The sequence below is a fragment of the Sphaeramia orbicularis genome, chromosome 18, assembly GCF_902148855.1.
Source record: "Sphaeramia orbicularis chromosome 18, fSphaOr1.1, whole genome shotgun sequence".
In the NCBI taxonomy this organism is placed as follows: Eukaryota; Metazoa; Chordata; class Actinopteri; order Kurtiformes; family Apogonidae; genus Sphaeramia; species Sphaeramia orbicularis.
In genome coordinates this window covers 41508073-41524205 of record NC_043974.1, presented here as the reverse complement: position 1 = coordinate 41524205, position 16133 = coordinate 41508073, and the positions used below count along the sequence as shown (strand labels likewise).

General features: G+C 37.3%; 1 protein-coding gene across 2 annotated transcripts in view; it reads left to right on the top strand.

The window, feature by feature from the left end:
* svep1 (sushi, von Willebrand factor type A, EGF and pentraxin domain containing 1) overlaps positions 1–16133 on the top strand; it is a 171849-nt gene that overhangs the window by 119644 nt on the left and 36072 nt on the right. For both annotated transcript variants that reach the window (XM_030162208.1, XM_030162206.1), the window contains exons 20-33: positions 667–755; positions 2995–3091; positions 3239–3352; positions 3895–4008; positions 5328–5529; positions 6566–6723; positions 7847–8045; positions 8134–8309; positions 9269–9393; positions 9518–9647; positions 10374–10544; positions 11808–11981; positions 12078–12197; positions 13173–13349. In XM_030162208.1, coding sequence (XP_030018068.1) covers positions 667–755; positions 2995–3091; positions 3239–3352; positions 3895–4008; positions 5328–5529; positions 6566–6723; positions 7847–8045; positions 8134–8309; positions 9269–9393; positions 9518–9647; positions 10374–10544; positions 11808–11981; positions 12078–12197; positions 13173–13349 — 2046 coding nt within the window. The remainder of the gene's footprint in view (positions 1–666; positions 756–2994; positions 3092–3238; positions 3353–3894; positions 4009–5327; positions 5530–6565; positions 6724–7846; positions 8046–8133; positions 8310–9268; positions 9394–9517; positions 9648–10373; positions 10545–11807; positions 11982–12077; positions 12198–13172; positions 13350–16133) is intronic.

Here is a 16133-nt window from a genome sequence, read left to right as displayed (position 1 = left end):
GCACAGCACATACAGAAAAACTGAAATTACAATTGTCTAAGGCCCTCGGTGAACAAGGAACACAGTGGAAAAATAGAAAAAATAGAATATAATTACAAACATACAATATTACTCTAAACAGCAGGAGAATAAATAAAACAATGAAGTGGTAATAAAACCACTTTGCTCATAGAACACTAAATTAAAACATAACTTACTATGTGGAAAAGTCTTTGAAGTTTGTTCGAGTAAACCATTAACCACAGTGTTGTATTTGTTAGCTTGTTGGAGTTATTGCATTAACCTCTCTGTGACAATGTGGATTTTTATACTTATGTACTTACAGCCTTTCCAAACGTTGTGCAGCCGCCGCAGCTGTGACCAGTCTGATGTGTGTTGTGACAGCTCAGTCCACTTGGAAAATAGATGGTTTTATGGATTCAGGAGGATAATGGAAATAATCTGACTTTTATTGCTCTGCTGCAGAATGGAAATGAAAAACACCGCGTGCCTTAAGTGTGGGAATGAAAGCTGTTGGACGCTGCCAGTTTCACATAAGAATAGAGGTTTTTGTTCAGCGGGTTTGCAGAAATCTGCCAGTTTGGTAGCAAGGGAAAGATCCGTGCTGCGTTTTTCCGACTTGTCTCTGCTTACATTGTCTGTGTTTTCCATGGGTGTCATTGTCAGGTTTTGGCTCCAGTTTTCTTCCCAAGGAGGAGAGTGTGACAGCTGCTCCAGAGGTGGAGGTCATCGAGGACTACCAGGCCAGCAGTCAGGTTCAAACTCAGCTTTTCTAAACATATGGAATGTCTGTGATATGACATTACACAGTTTGTTTGTTTTTTAGCACTTTCACAAGAATTTATCAGCTCATAATTTCAGTAATTTTCTCCACACAGTACACTTCTGTAATTATAGTTTGGAAATATTAAAGAAAACTAAACAAATGACTGAAATATTAAAGAAAACTAGACAAACGACTGAAATATTAAAGAAAACTAAACAAAGGACCAAAACATGAAAGAAAATTAGACTAAGAACTGAAATATTTAAGAAAACTGAACAAAGGACTGAAATATTAAAGAAAATTAGACAAAGGACTGAAATATTAAAGAAAACTAGACAAAGAACTGAAATATTAAAGAAAATTAGAAAAAGGACTGAAATATTAAAGAAAACTAGACAAAGAACTGAAATATTAAAGAAAATTAGAAAAAGGACTGAAATATTAAAGAAAACTAGACAAAGAACTGAAATATTAAAGAAAATTAGACAAAGAACTGAAATATTAACGAAAATTAGATAAAGGACTGAAATATTAAAGAAAACTAAACAAAGGACTGAAATATTAAAGAAAATTAGACAAAAAACTAAAATATAAAAGAACTAGACAAGGGACAGAAATATGGAAGAAAACTAAACAAAGGAATGAAATATTTAAAGAAAACTAAACAAAGGACTGAAATATTAAAGAAAAGTAGACAAAGGACTGAAACATCCATTTGAGACAAGATGCACTTTTGACCTCATTCTTAAACAAAAGAATTTTTTTTTTTATCTGGCATCATTGAAAACACTATGGAGTAACTTTTCATTTGCTGCTGATGTCCATCTCAGCTCTGTCGAGCCAGAAATTACCATATTTGGCCAAAAGGGCGGAGCTGGGGAGTGCGCTGGGTGATGCTAAACTATATAAACCTATAAACTTCATGTAGCAAAGTCCTTTGACAGTGCTAACTTCTTGACAAATACGGTCAAGCTATCTGTAAGGAAATTGTATTCAAGATTCACTGAAGCTCTGGAAACCCACTGGAGTAGATGAGTGACAGTTTCAGTCAGTCCTGTCAGACAAAACGCACAGTTTTTTATCCAACATATATATTAATGTGACAGTAACTTAACGATAGAAGAGATCACTTATTACATGGTCCAAATAAATCAAACCAGACCAGAATGAGCTCCAAAAAAACTATATGGGAGCTTCAGTGTGAAGTTTGTAGCCCATCTAGTGGCCATCAGTGGCATTACACTTTAAACTACTTCTGCATTGAGTTAACTTTATAGCTGAGGTCTGTGGTCCTTGGTCAGTTCAGATTTCATCCAAAATTACAAGCTCTTTTTTCCACTTTAGCTTGATCTCTTAATAATAAGTTTAATGAGCTACGTTTTGTAAATTTACCCATGCATATACTGTATGTGTGATATTTTCTGAAAACAGTTCTGCCAACCTAAAGATTTTTACATAATATTGCAATATGTTTTATTTGAAACCAGGTGTTAAATCTCATTATGTTACATGTTATGTAAAAGTGGAACAGTTTTGGATCCAATCGCATACACATTTCATTAGCCTCATAGCATAATTGCCTAAGTCATACATTATATGGACAAAAGTATTGGGCCACATTAAATCCAGGTGTTTCTTTTCTAACATTGGTCTGGGCTACAAAACAAATGTCACAATATAGTTTTATATTGTGACAAATATTATAAATATTGATGTTTATGTATAAAATCATAATGATCAGGACATCTTACAGCTGTAGCCATGATGTGTCCCAATATTTTTGTCCATATAGTTTATAAATGTAAATATTTTCCTTAAAGGTTAATGGGAGATTTTTCTTCCTCAGTGAGATGCGAAGAAAGTCGATGGGTAGTTGTGTTACAAAATTATTATTTACAATCAGAGCACGAAAAATATTTTAGACATTTAGAGGTGGAACATTTAAAATCATAGTCATGGATAAAAAAAAAATTAATGTTGAGCGAAATTAAGTAAAAACCATCATTTGGAATTTTGGAAGCAAAGATAACAATTTAAACCAAACTAACCAATGCAGTGATACATTAGTCATTATTGTTTTGTATCCCAGACCCCTGTTAGAAAGGAAACACCTGAATTCAACGTGTCCCAATACTTTTGTCCATATAGTGTATGACTTAGGCAGGTATGCTACGAGGCTAATGACATTCATGCTCTTCTGTGGATTGACAGTCTGTCTGTCCTTGCAGGTTTTTCATGAGTGTTTCCTGAATCCCTGTCAGAATAAGGGCACGTGTGAGGAGGTTGGGGCTGGATATGTGTGCACCTGCATGCCGGGCTTCACCGGTAAGACGCCACCTGCTCAGCTCACTGCACGTTGTTTTTTTCATCTGCCTTTTTAATCCAGCAGACATGTCGTCAGCCTCATTGCGGTGCTATGTGTGACTCTGTCGTGATGAACATTTTATACAAGCTGTGATATTTCTAACTCAGGTGCTAAATGTGAGGTTGACATAGATGAGTGTGATTCCGCTCCGTGTCAGAATGGAGGCCTGTGTAACGATGGAATGGGAGAGTTCCAGTGTCAATGCAAACCTGGATTTTTAGGTAAGGCCATCAACCGAATCCTACACTTATATACAGTCGCAGAAAAAATTATTAGACCACCCTTGTTTTCTTCAGTTTCTTGTTCATTTTAATGGCTGGTCCAACTAAAGGTACATTTGTTTGGACAAATATATTGATAACAACAAAAATAGCTCATAGTAGTTTAATTTCAGAGCTGATATCTATCCATTTTCCATGGTTTTCTTGATAATAACCAAAATCACTTTGGTTCTTACATCAATATCTATGGCATTGTACTGACAAAAACAGTGCTTTTATTCATTCCATATTTTCTTTTCTGTCTGTTTTAGTCACCTGATACACACAGGAGTTAGTACTTGATTGCATAACCATTGTTTCTGATGACTTTTGATGGTCTAATAATTTTTTCCACGACCATATTTTACCATTTAATGGAATATGTGGAAATACTGATCAATCTAATGGATTATTCTGAGACTTGAAAGTTTTACAAGTTCACTTTAGTGACATCAGAAGTATGTACATGCATGTTTACTCTGTCTTTATGTCCTGTGTTTCAGGTTCACTGTGTGAGGCTGAGGTGAATGAGTGTATGTCCTCTCCCTGCCTGAACGATGGCATATGTGTGGATGAGGTCAACAGGTTTTCCTGCAGTTGTGTTGGCGGCTTCACAGGTTCAGAATGTTGATCTGTTTGGTCTCAGTTTATTTCTTAAGTGGTACACTGCAAAAAAGGCCTTTATAGAACTTTGATTCCAAAACACAGGATAAGGTGTTGATATACTTTGTGCGAGCATGTACAAAAGTTCATCAGTGAGTATTGTAGAGGGAAGGGCACGATGCGGGAGGAACGTAGAAAGGCAATCAGGAGGCATGCGTCCAGCCTAGGCCCAACCCAGGGAACAGGATACCCCCCAGGGCAAGCAGGGGCCCAGGACACATCATCAGTAGTGTTCCTCCGGATCAAGAAAATTAAAGTCATTATTGGGTTAAAATTACCTGCCAGTGCAGTAAGAAAATTGCACTTACCAAGTTTTCTTAAAATAAGAAAATATTATCTGAAGAGTATAGAATGCTAAAATTCTTCATAGTAATTTTTTTTTTTTTAATCTATGCTGTATGTGTGTGTGTATATATATATATATATATGGTTTTATAAAGATGCAATGACTCAATATGTATGGGTAAAGTTGCATAAAACAGATAAAAATTTCTTTAGGGCAAACATTTACTGTGTCCACCATATTCATCCCCCAACAATGTAGCTTGTTTTGTTATAAATATTGCTTAAAATTTGTTTTAATATCTAAGTGGGGTAGGTCAAGATGAAAATTCTTGGAACAAGTCAAATAATCTTAACAAGATTATGTCTTAATAAGTAAATAATTTTTTTTTTAAAAAAAGGTCCTTCAAGGTAAATATTCCAGTTCAAGTCAGTTTATCTAGGTCAGATATTCTTTTTTTGCCATGTGCATCACATTAGATTTGAACCTTAACCCATAAAGACCCAGTGATACTTTAGTGTCAGTTCCCAAATTAATTTTTACTCAATATTTAACCTTTCTAAAGTGATTTATCACCATATATTGCAATATTATCCTCTTTATTTTCAGTTTTATCAGTGTAAATCATGTATTTTCCTGTATTTAATTTACCGATCATGCTGATGTTCATAACAGCTCAGAGTAAATTCAAAGGTTATTATATCAAAATGGAGAAAACTGAAGAAATTTTAGTCAAATCTATCATTAACTGAACTTAAATCATCTCCATCCACTGTCACTGATTCAACTCCATGGGTTTACTGTTGAATCAGTGTTGTTGTAGATGACGGTGTTTCCACGTTCGCTACGGAGCCTCGGAACGTCCAAATGGGTCATGTTTGGGTCTTTATGGGTTAAAAATCATTACCACTTTTACTGCTATATACTGTATAGTAAATGTAAAAGTGAGAGTATAGATGCACTTGTACATCTTTCGTCATTTCTCCACAGGATCTCGCTGTGAGCTGGAAATAAATGAGTGCCTGTCAAACCCTTGTCTGAATGGGGGTGTGTGCGAGGACTTGACAGGAGGCTACACCTGCAACTGTCCAGCCGGCTTCTCAGGTGACAGCTGTGAGGTCAACGTCGACGAATGTTACAGCGCCCCCTGTCTGAACGGAGGCTCATGTCTGGACGCTGTTAACAACTTTAGGTAAAAAGGATTCAAACAGGAGGAATTAATCAAAGAACATGTCTTCTTCTCACGGCTGAAACGATCTGTATTCCTACATATCCACCTGTACATGTTTCAGCCACGCACTGATCAGGATATAAAATTATATTGTGGTGACATCACCTAGAGCAGGGGTGTAGCTCAGGGGTCACATTCAGCCCAAAGTGGGTTGGATCAATAAAATATTTGCATAATAATCTATAAATAATTATCAATTTTTTTCTCTTTGTGTGAGTGTGAAAGTTAAATTACTTTATGAAAATGTGAATAACTTGAACAACCACGTACACTCTGAAATATCTTTAAAAAAATAAAATAAGTGCAATTTCCCAATATTATGTTGCGGCTTATTATTAACACAATTTACAGATCACAGTAGATCTGCAAATGCACAGAACGTTTGGTAACAGACATTATATTGTTGAAATTGCACTTATTTTCTTAAGACATTTCAGGTTTCTTCAATTAACGTGTGGTTTGTCTCATAGTCCTGGGAAATGCTAGATAAACTGCTGCTCTAAAATTAAATTGATTGGGTAACTTGATTGCTATTTCATAATTGTAACCTAAATTATCATTACTATTAGACTGTGACTATTATCTGTTGCTGGTTGTTGTTTGTTATGTTCTGAATACCAAAATGATAAATAAGTAATAAAAACTAAGTGTCAAAAAAAAAGAAAGAAATTTCAGGTATCTCATATTTGTTAAGGTTATTCACATTATTTACTGGTCTGACCCACTTGAGATCAAATTTGCCTGCACGTAGAACCTGAACTAAAATGATTTTGGCATCCTTGACAGTTATTATCTTCTGTGTAATTTTTGCATTTCACAAATTCATTCCACGGGCCAGATTGGACCCTTTGGCGGTCTGGTTTTGGCCCACGGACCGTATGTTTGACACCCTGGTTATAGAGGATCCATCCACTTGTTTAATTTCAGCCGTGTTCTATCTAAGTTGCAGATGCTTGTTCTGTTATTCAGATGCTGATGTGTATCTTCTTCGTCTCAGGTGTCAGTGTGTGGAGGGCTACAGGGGTCGGCTGTGTGAGGTGGACGTGGATGAGTGCGATCCCAACCCCTGTGTGAACGGGGCCAGCTGCCTGGACGGCCTCGGCTCCTACACCTGCCGCTGCCTCCCTGGGTTCAACGGAACCAGGTGTGAGACAGGTACTATAGGACAGATAACACTTCACCATGGCAACCCTAGAGCAGGAAAAGACCCCGAGAGATTCAAATTAGCATCACTTTCACCTCGGTTTATTTTTAAACCCATAAAGACCCAGAGCTACTTTTGTGTCAGTTCCCAGATGAACTTTTCCCCTATATTTAACTTTTCTTAAGTGATTCATCACCATTTATTACAATGTTATCCTTCGTATTTTGTGTTTTTTCAGTGAAAATCAGTAATTTTCCTATATTTAACTCACTGATGATGTAGCTGTTCATTAAAGCTCAGAGCAAAGTTCAGGGTGATTATATCAGAAATAGAGAAAACTGAAGAAAAGTGACCTTTTCAGCAGAAATATTAACTGAATGTAAAAATTCCACGGGTTTTACTGGTGAATCAGTGTTGTAGAAGATGACGGCGTTTCCACAGTAACTATGGAGCCTCTGAACATCCAAATGGGTCATATCTGATGACCGTGAAAAGATGACAAACTGTATTTTACATCAATAACTTACGTGTATTGATATGATTAGTGGATCAGCAGGTATTAAAAAGTTTAGATCAGTAGATGCTTTTGGTCACTGGTGGATGTTTGGGTCTTTGTGGGTTAAACCCATGGGTTAAAGGTTTTACCAATGGTCACAGTGAATGGAACATTTTATATAGATTTTAAAGCTATTGAAAATGTATGTAAGGCATATGAAGGGATATTGATTGAATGGAAAAGTCAAAGGTCAAAACCAAGGTAAAAGAAATTTGAGCACTTTACCAAGTGGCCCTTAAACAAAGCACAAACAGTAAGAGGACAGACAGATAGAATATCTGTCTGTCTGAATCACCGTTCTGTCTGTCTGAATCACCGTTCAAACATGAAACATTATCACCTTTAAACCAGATAATGTATCTCATTTGAACATGACAACATTGTTGTAATAATATGACCATACCTTGTTTTAAAATGGCGTTATCATGTTTTGATAATGAGAAGTGTTTGATGTTCTTCTGACCTGGCAGAAGTACGTTTCTGTGTTGAATGAACTGAGGTTGATTCAAGAACAATCAACCAGAAAAAAAACTGTAAAAAGACCAGGTTTAAAGTTTTATTTTATTTCGTCCCACCAGAGATGTCATCAGCTTTCAACCTTGACTTTGAGGTGTCTGGTATCCATGGTTACGTGATGATGGACGGGGTGATGCCAGCACTGACGGAGATAACCTGCACATTCTGGATGAAATCCTCTGACACCACCAACTATGGCACTCCCATCTCGTACGCTGTGGAGGGCAGCGACAACGCCTTCCTGCTCATCGACTACAATGGGTCAGTCAAATACCGCGTACATCCACAGCCCGTTTATTCCATGCACACAGAACTAGATGTGTTTTTCTGTTGTGTATGGTCTCCGCAGGTGGGTTCTGTATGTGAACGGAAAGGAACGCATCACAGACTGTCCTGCAGTAAACACCGGTCAGTGGTACCACATTGGCGTGTCATGGAGGAGCTGGGACGGGGACTGGAGGATCTACATCAACGGGAAGCCCTCAGATGGAGGCAAAGGCCTGTCAGTGGGCACCACTGTCCCAGGTGTAGTGCTATCCTCGACCCTTTTGCATTTCTGTCCCCCCGTCTAGTACCAAAAACATAAAATACACAAATATAAAAAGAGATAAGACCAGACCTCCCACGTGAAATAAACCAGATCACTGAAAATGTGGGTAAAGCATATAAGAACGAAGGAGAAAAAGTGACATCCAAACTGTATCAGGGATTGGTGTGTAACAGAAAAACTTCGACCCTGAGTACAGAACTGTTGGTAGAATTAGCTGATGACACATGGTATGAAATATGTGAAATTCAAGTGACTAATTCTAATTCTAGAAACTGGAAAATATTTTGTTGGAAAAACAAGATTATTTTATAACACCAAAGATCAAAAAAGCTTCACCATCATTACCTCAGCCCTAGGTTGTGTGGTGAGCAGGATGTGGGTCATGCACATGTTTTTTGGCAGTGTACAAAATTATCCCAATACTGGAATAATATCAGCAAAGAACTTGGGAAAATATTGGGATACGAACTACCATGGACATGTTCTGTGCTATATTGCAGTCATTTAACAGGAAAAGACATACCAAGTAAGGATAAATATTTGATTAAAATCCTCATGGTAGCGTCTAAAAAAGCCACCACACAAAAATGGTGTAAAGACGACCCCCCCTACCCTAAATAATTGGAGAGACATTGTGGAAGCAATTCACTAAATGGAGAGACTTATATCATAAAACTACAGCAAGCAACATGTGAAGATCGATGGAAAAAATGGACAATATACAGGACGACAACGGACGCTATGTTCTAAATTTTTGTGTTGTAAAATTTAAAAAATGAAACAATAAAATATATGTTAAAAAAACAAATATGAGACACAAATATGAAATTGTTATATAATGTGTCATGTGTTTCAGAATTTCCTACAGTATGCATCACTGTCTCTGTCATTTCGATAAAAGCAGTGGTTAACGTCTGAACCTTATGTCCTGCAGGTGGCGGGGCTTTGGTATTAGGTCAGGACCAGGACCAGAGGGGGGAGGGTTTTAACCCTGTTGAATCCTTTGTTGGATCCATTAGCCAGCTCAACATCTGGGACAGAGTCCTCACACCGCAGCAGGTACATATAGATGAACCCCCATACTGCTCCTACATTGAATCCACAATGTAAAAACTTAAGTCAGTCATTTAAGTTTAAATCTGTCATGGGTTATTTTGATTTGGTCCATGTTTTACTCCTGCAGATTAAAGTCCTGTCCAGCAGCTGTCCTGCCTCTCATGTGACTCACCGAGGGAACGTCCTGGCGTGGCCCGACTTCCTCAATGGAGTCGTGGGAAGAGTTAAAGTGAACCTCAACAGCATTTTCTGCGCTGGTAATAGACCTTTACAAATCTGATACTGTAATAGATCATAGCATGATGACAACGTTTTTTTTTAACCCTTAGATGGATAAGTGAGTCAAAAATGATCCAGTGAGGTTGTTTTATTGCAATATCTTTGTAATGAAATGTTGATTTATTTCATATTCCAGGTATTCCTGAAAAACATGTTGTTGATGTCATGCCATTGAAATTTTTTACTTACCTTTGACAGATTTTATGAAATAGTAGTTTTTGTATTACTACCCTGAACTTCCATAGGTAGATCAAAATGACCCACATTCATTGTCAGTGGAATTTCACCTGAACCTTTGATACATTTTGCATTCATTCATTCTACAACAAAACCAAAGGACTCACTCATAAAATGGATGTTGACATTGTTCTGTTGCTGTTATATACTATATATTATATACTATATTTACTTTGCTTTTAATTTTTTTAATTTAAAAAACAATTTAAAAATGTTAAAAATCTTTAAAATACATATGCATTTCAAACATGAAATCATTCTTTTGTGGACCGAAATATAGTGCAATTACTTTTAACATGACAAAATCACAAAAATGGCATTAAAACACTGATTTCTAACTCGGGTCATTTTAGACCCATTCATGGAAGAGTGGAGAGTCCAGACACTAAGGGTTAAAGAGGATGTGTGCATGTTATGAAATGAACCACTAAAACTATCGCAACTGAACCTGAATCCACTTGGTCCAGATTGTCCCCAGCTGGAGAATGCCGTTCCTCACCTCCACGCGTCCACAGTGGAGGTGAGTCCTGGAGCTCAGGTCCAGCTGTCATGTGATCCCGGTTTCTACCTGGTGGGGGAGCCGGTGCTGCAGTGTCAGAATAAAGGAGAATGGAGCCATCCACTACCCAGCTGCCAACGTAGGACACATTAACACACTCCTGGATTTTAACTTTTTCTTTTATCTGTTTTTTTCTTACACTGTTTTTTATTTGCTTTGATTTGTGTTTTGATTTTTGTTGTTGTTTTAAGTGTTATGTTGTTTTTATCATCTTTTTTTATTGTTTTTATTGTTCTTCCTCATCCTCTTTATCCTTTTGTCTTTATCATTCAGAACATACAATGTTTGTCCTTATGATTTGTTCTTTGTTCTGTTGCATTATTTCACATTAGCATTTCAGTGAATCAAACCCATTCATTGCCTAACATACTTTTATTGTCTGTACATTGTCTCTGTGTTATGGTAGTAAATTTCCATAAACAACAGTTTGTCTGAAAACAGGAGAGACACACACCTGCAGTGAATGAGATCAGACAATAACCCCTCAGATGATGATCAGAAACAACAGTTATGTTGTTGAATGTAATGAGTTATACTTGTATAAGTGAAGATTATACTTAATCCTTTATAGGACACTCATTGAAATACTCTGAAATTAAAAATTTTGATCTTAATGCGTTCTTGGACATTGTTATCTACCTCCTCATCAGTTGGCATGATAACAGTGTCCCAATTCATGCCATAAAACATCTAAGCGGCACTTGCTAAAGTAAACACATACAATAGAACGTCTGTTATAAAGTCATAAACTGACAAATGTCACTTATATTCAAAATTTCTATAAAATCTCTCTGATTCACTGTATAGAGTTAGAAAAACTAACATACTTCTGGACCTCACTGAGGCACAGGATTGTCCCATATTGAATGTTTGTGGAAATTACAAAAAATAGTCACTTGCCTGATAAAGGGTTAATATTTGCAGAAATTACCAAAAATAGTCACTTGCCCGATAAAGGGTTAACTGGCAGTACATTACATGACAGGTACTTCAAGTTTCTATATCATGTATTACCCAGCCTGTAGTTAAGAACTGCTGTTTTGGTCTGTGTTGACCTCAGCCTCAGCTATATTAGCAACAATGTTGTTATTGGAGGAAATATGGTTGTATTTAGTTATTTTTGAATATTACTATGTGATTTAAAACAAATTTGGTGACATTTTATAGATGTTGGATAGATGACCAACAGACAGAATTTATAATATTTCAGTAGTATATTAGTGGAGACTTAAGGTTTCGGTTTTCCAGACTCATTTATCAAAGCACCACAGACACATTTTGTAAAGAAGACCAGACTGCAAGCAGAAGTAGTTACAGGTTGGCTTTTTGTTGTGTTTTGCAGGAGTGTCCTGTGGGCCTCCTCGTCCTCTGGAGAACGGTTTGTTTCAAGGAACAGACTTTGACGCCGGCAGCTCTGTGGTGTATCAGTGCAACGCTGGCTTCTACCTGCTTGGAGACGCCAAGCTGCACTGCACCAACAGCGGCAAGTGGGGAGGAAACCCACCAGCATGTTTAGGTACGTCATGACAGATAACAGTGATACCGGTCTCATATGTGAACGTAAACCCCCTCTGGGCTGTGAGTTAGTGTGTATTTATGTATCTATGTTCAGATGTGGATGAGTGTGCTCTGGGCTCTGACTGTGATGACCACGCCAGCTGTCAGAACACAGAGGGCTCCTACACCTGTACATGTGTCCACCCGTACAGTGGAGACGGGAAGAACTGCACAGGTAACAAGAGACGTGGACAATGCACGATGATACCAGTAAAACACAAAATAAAGCCTTTATGTTGGAGCCACAGTTCCTCTATGTCAGTGTTTCTCAAACTTTTTTGAACAAATGTGCACTAACAGCATTAGGAGTCTCCGACCATCCCCCCATCCCCCCCAAAAAATTGCAACCGCAATGGACCTGTTTGCAGAGGACATGGTGGTGGGTTATATAGCTCAGTAGGTAAACCCCCCCTCACCTCATCATCGGCCACCTGGTGCCCCCCGAAAACAAATTTTAGGATGGGCGTGTACGGTATTCCAAAAATACGGTGATGTACTTGTTTGCGGAGGACGTGGTGGTGGGTTATGTAGCTCAGTAGGTAAAGCCCCCCTCACCTCATCATTGGCCACCTGGCACCCCCTGAAAACAAATTTGGGACAGGGGTGTACGTTATTCTATAAATACAGCGATGTTCCTGTTTGCCGAGGATATGGTGGTGGATTTATACAGCTCAGTAGGTAAAGCCCCCATCATCTCATTATTGGCCACCTGGTGCTCCCCGAAAACAATTTTGCAATGGGGGGGGGGGGGTAAGACTGGGGGGCGTATGTACGTGAGTATGTGCCTCAGTTATATGTCGGACACTAACGCACCCATTTAACCACTTGTGGGTAAAAATTGTAATGGAGTCTATTGTTTTTTTAGCTGAAGCTGTATTTAATTGAAATCTGTGTTTTACAGTTTATTATAGATTTTATTGAGTCTTCATTCCTTTGAAAACAGCTGTTTTAATTTTTATTCCACATAATAACATTATTGTTTCACTGCCACTTTTAGCTTTGGTCTCAGTTTTTGTTGACTAAAATAATCCTGTTTGAATTCACACTTTACAAAGAAACATTTTCAAAGAAGTCACCATGTGAAGTGACTCAAGTGGTTTCTTTGTGTTGGAGCTGATGTCTTCTTCTTTTACCATGTCCTGTCCATCAGAACCGGTCAAGTGTGAGAACCCTGGAGCTCCAGAGTTCGGTCACAGAGACGGCAGTAACTTCCTGATGGGCAGCGAGGTGTCATTCGGCTGCGAGGATGGCTACGAGCTGATTGGCTCGTCTCGTCTGCAGTGTCTGGAGACAGGAAGCTGGGACAGTCTTCCCCCGTACTGCAGAGGTGTGTGAATATGAGTTCATGAATGTGTCTTCTAGCATCCTCCCTCAAGACAGAACCATTACCTTGTTTTAGAAACAGGAAAGTTTATCCAGAGTCATGTAGTCAAGTAAAAAACATCACATATTTAACCCATAAAGACCCAAACAGCCACTGACGACCAAAACCATCTACTAATGTAAATAATTGGTATAGAATATAGTTTGTCATCTTTTCATGGTCATCAGATATGATCCATTTAGACGTTCAGAAGCTCCGTAGTTACCATGGAAACACCATCATCTTCTACAACATTGATTCAACAGTAAAACCCATTAAGTTGGATCAATGACAGTGGATGGACACACTGGGTTTATGTTCAGTTAATGATAGATTTTGCTGGAAAAGTCACTTTTTCTTCAGTTTTCTCTGTTTTTAATATAATAACTGTCAACTTTAATCTGAGCTTTTATGAACATCCACATGATCAGTGAATTAAATGTAGAGAATTATTATTATTATTATTATAACCTTTATTTAACCAGGAAAAAAAGCTCAGTGTGATTAAAAATCTCTTTTTCAAGAGTGTCCTGGCCCAGACAGCAGCAGCAAGTTACACAAAATGGGAATCACAGCCATACAGCCACACTAATATACATAAACACAATGAAAGTCAGTACTAAAAACAACTCAAAACTGATAAGAACATACATTTAAATTAAATATAGGAAAATACCTGATGTTGATGGAAAAAACACAAAATACAGAGGATAATATTATAATAAATGGTGATAAATCCCTCAAGAAATATTAAATATAGAGGAAAAAATGTTGCCATATGCCATAAAAGTAGCACTGGGTCTTTATGGATTAAATTACACAAAAAGAATCAAACAAATGACCTGTGTGAAAAATGGAAAACCTATGAACAGATAAAAAAAATATCATAATACCAGAATGAGGTGAAATAAGGGGAAGTAGTGTGATGAAAGTACATTTTAACTGCAGATCTGTGATTCAAACTTCAATATTGAGATATTATAGTAGAGTATTTCCTGAAAGACAGGGTGTGTTGGTGTTTTCACATCAGACAGTTTAACTCATTAAGACAGAATACACAGCGGTGGACTGTACTTGGTGTCATTAAAATGACTTCATCCCATGTCGGTGAAATCAGTATGAGGCCTTACTCTTGTACATGCAGGTTCACTGGACCAGTAGGCGACACATCATGCACAAAGATGCATTTCCTGGTAGAACATTCCGATAGAGTTGCGATGGTATGTTAGTGTTCATTTGTGCTCCTCATCATCACCGCTGTAAAACAATCAGAAAATAACATTTTATAGGTACTCACTGTCCTCATTCAGTCTACTACTCACTTCACCACTTCACCACCTTTCTCTCCCTTGTTTGTAGAATGGAGAGGAGGGGCGGGGTTTAAACCATTAACTTTAAAGGTTACTTAGGTAATATTTAAACCATATGTAACATTAAAGTTAAGATCAGTTTGAAGCATGTATCGTTAATTCCTGACACACCTAGTCTGAGGTAACAAGATGTGAATGAAAGTAATCATTGCTACTTCCCTCTTCCCTAGAAGATGTGAACTTGCTCAATAAACTGCTGTCGCCACATTTCCCCCTGTAGCTCTGCTTAGTACCAGTTTTTTTAGCCTTCTACAGTCATGGAAAAAAAATATTAGACCATTGAAAGTCATCAGAAACAATGGTTGTGCAATCAAATGCTAACTCCTGTGTGTATCATGTGACTAAAACAGATAGAAAAGAAAACATGGAATGCCTAAAAGCACTATTTTATAGCTATTGATGTAAAAACTGAAGTGAGTTTGGTTATTATCAAGGAAACATGTAAAATGGATAGATATCAGCTCTGAAATTAAACTACTGAGTGATTTTTCTTGTTATTATTATATTTGTCCAAACAAATGTACCTTTAGTTGTACCAGGCATTAAAATGAACAAGAAACTGAAGAAAACAAGGGTGGGCTGCAAATTTTTTATGCGACTGTATTAGGAAGTGACTGAAGAAGAAACCCAGTTTTTCCAACAGAAGTCCTTCCAGGTCCAGGAGTTGGTGAAGGAGAACTGAATCCTATTCCACAGATCGGCCATGTCTTTGATTTGATTTGATTGACCTTTATTGATCCCTTGGGCAGAGCCTTTAGGAAATTAAGATTCCAGTAGCAGCACAACACTGTATGTACACATATAAGAAATATTACAAGACCAAAAGGAAAGCAAATAGTAGTAACAATAGCTATAAAACTAGAAGTGAAACACGGTCAATTACAGATTACAAAGTAGTAGCGAAAATAAACAATAATGTAGTAATAATGATAAATAATTACAGAAAAGTAATAATGTTGTATTATAATATGCACAGTATGTATATATATGGTTTTTTTTTTGTGTGTGTGTATATATATATATATATATATATATATATATATATATATATACACAGGGTGGGGAAGCAAAATTTACAATGAACATTTAGTTGTTTTTTCTCAGCAGGCACTACGTCAATTGTTTTGAAACCAAACATATATTGATGTCATAATCATACCTAACACTATTATCCATACCTTTTCAGAAACTTTTGCCCATATGAGTAATCAGGAAAGCAAACGTCAAAGAGTGTGTGATTTGCTGAATGCACTCGTCACACCAAAGGAGATTTCAAAAATAGTTGGAGTGTCCATAAAGACTGTTTATAATGGAAAGAAGAGAATGACTATGAGCAAAACTATTACGAGACAGTCTGGAAGATACTATTAAAGAAGAA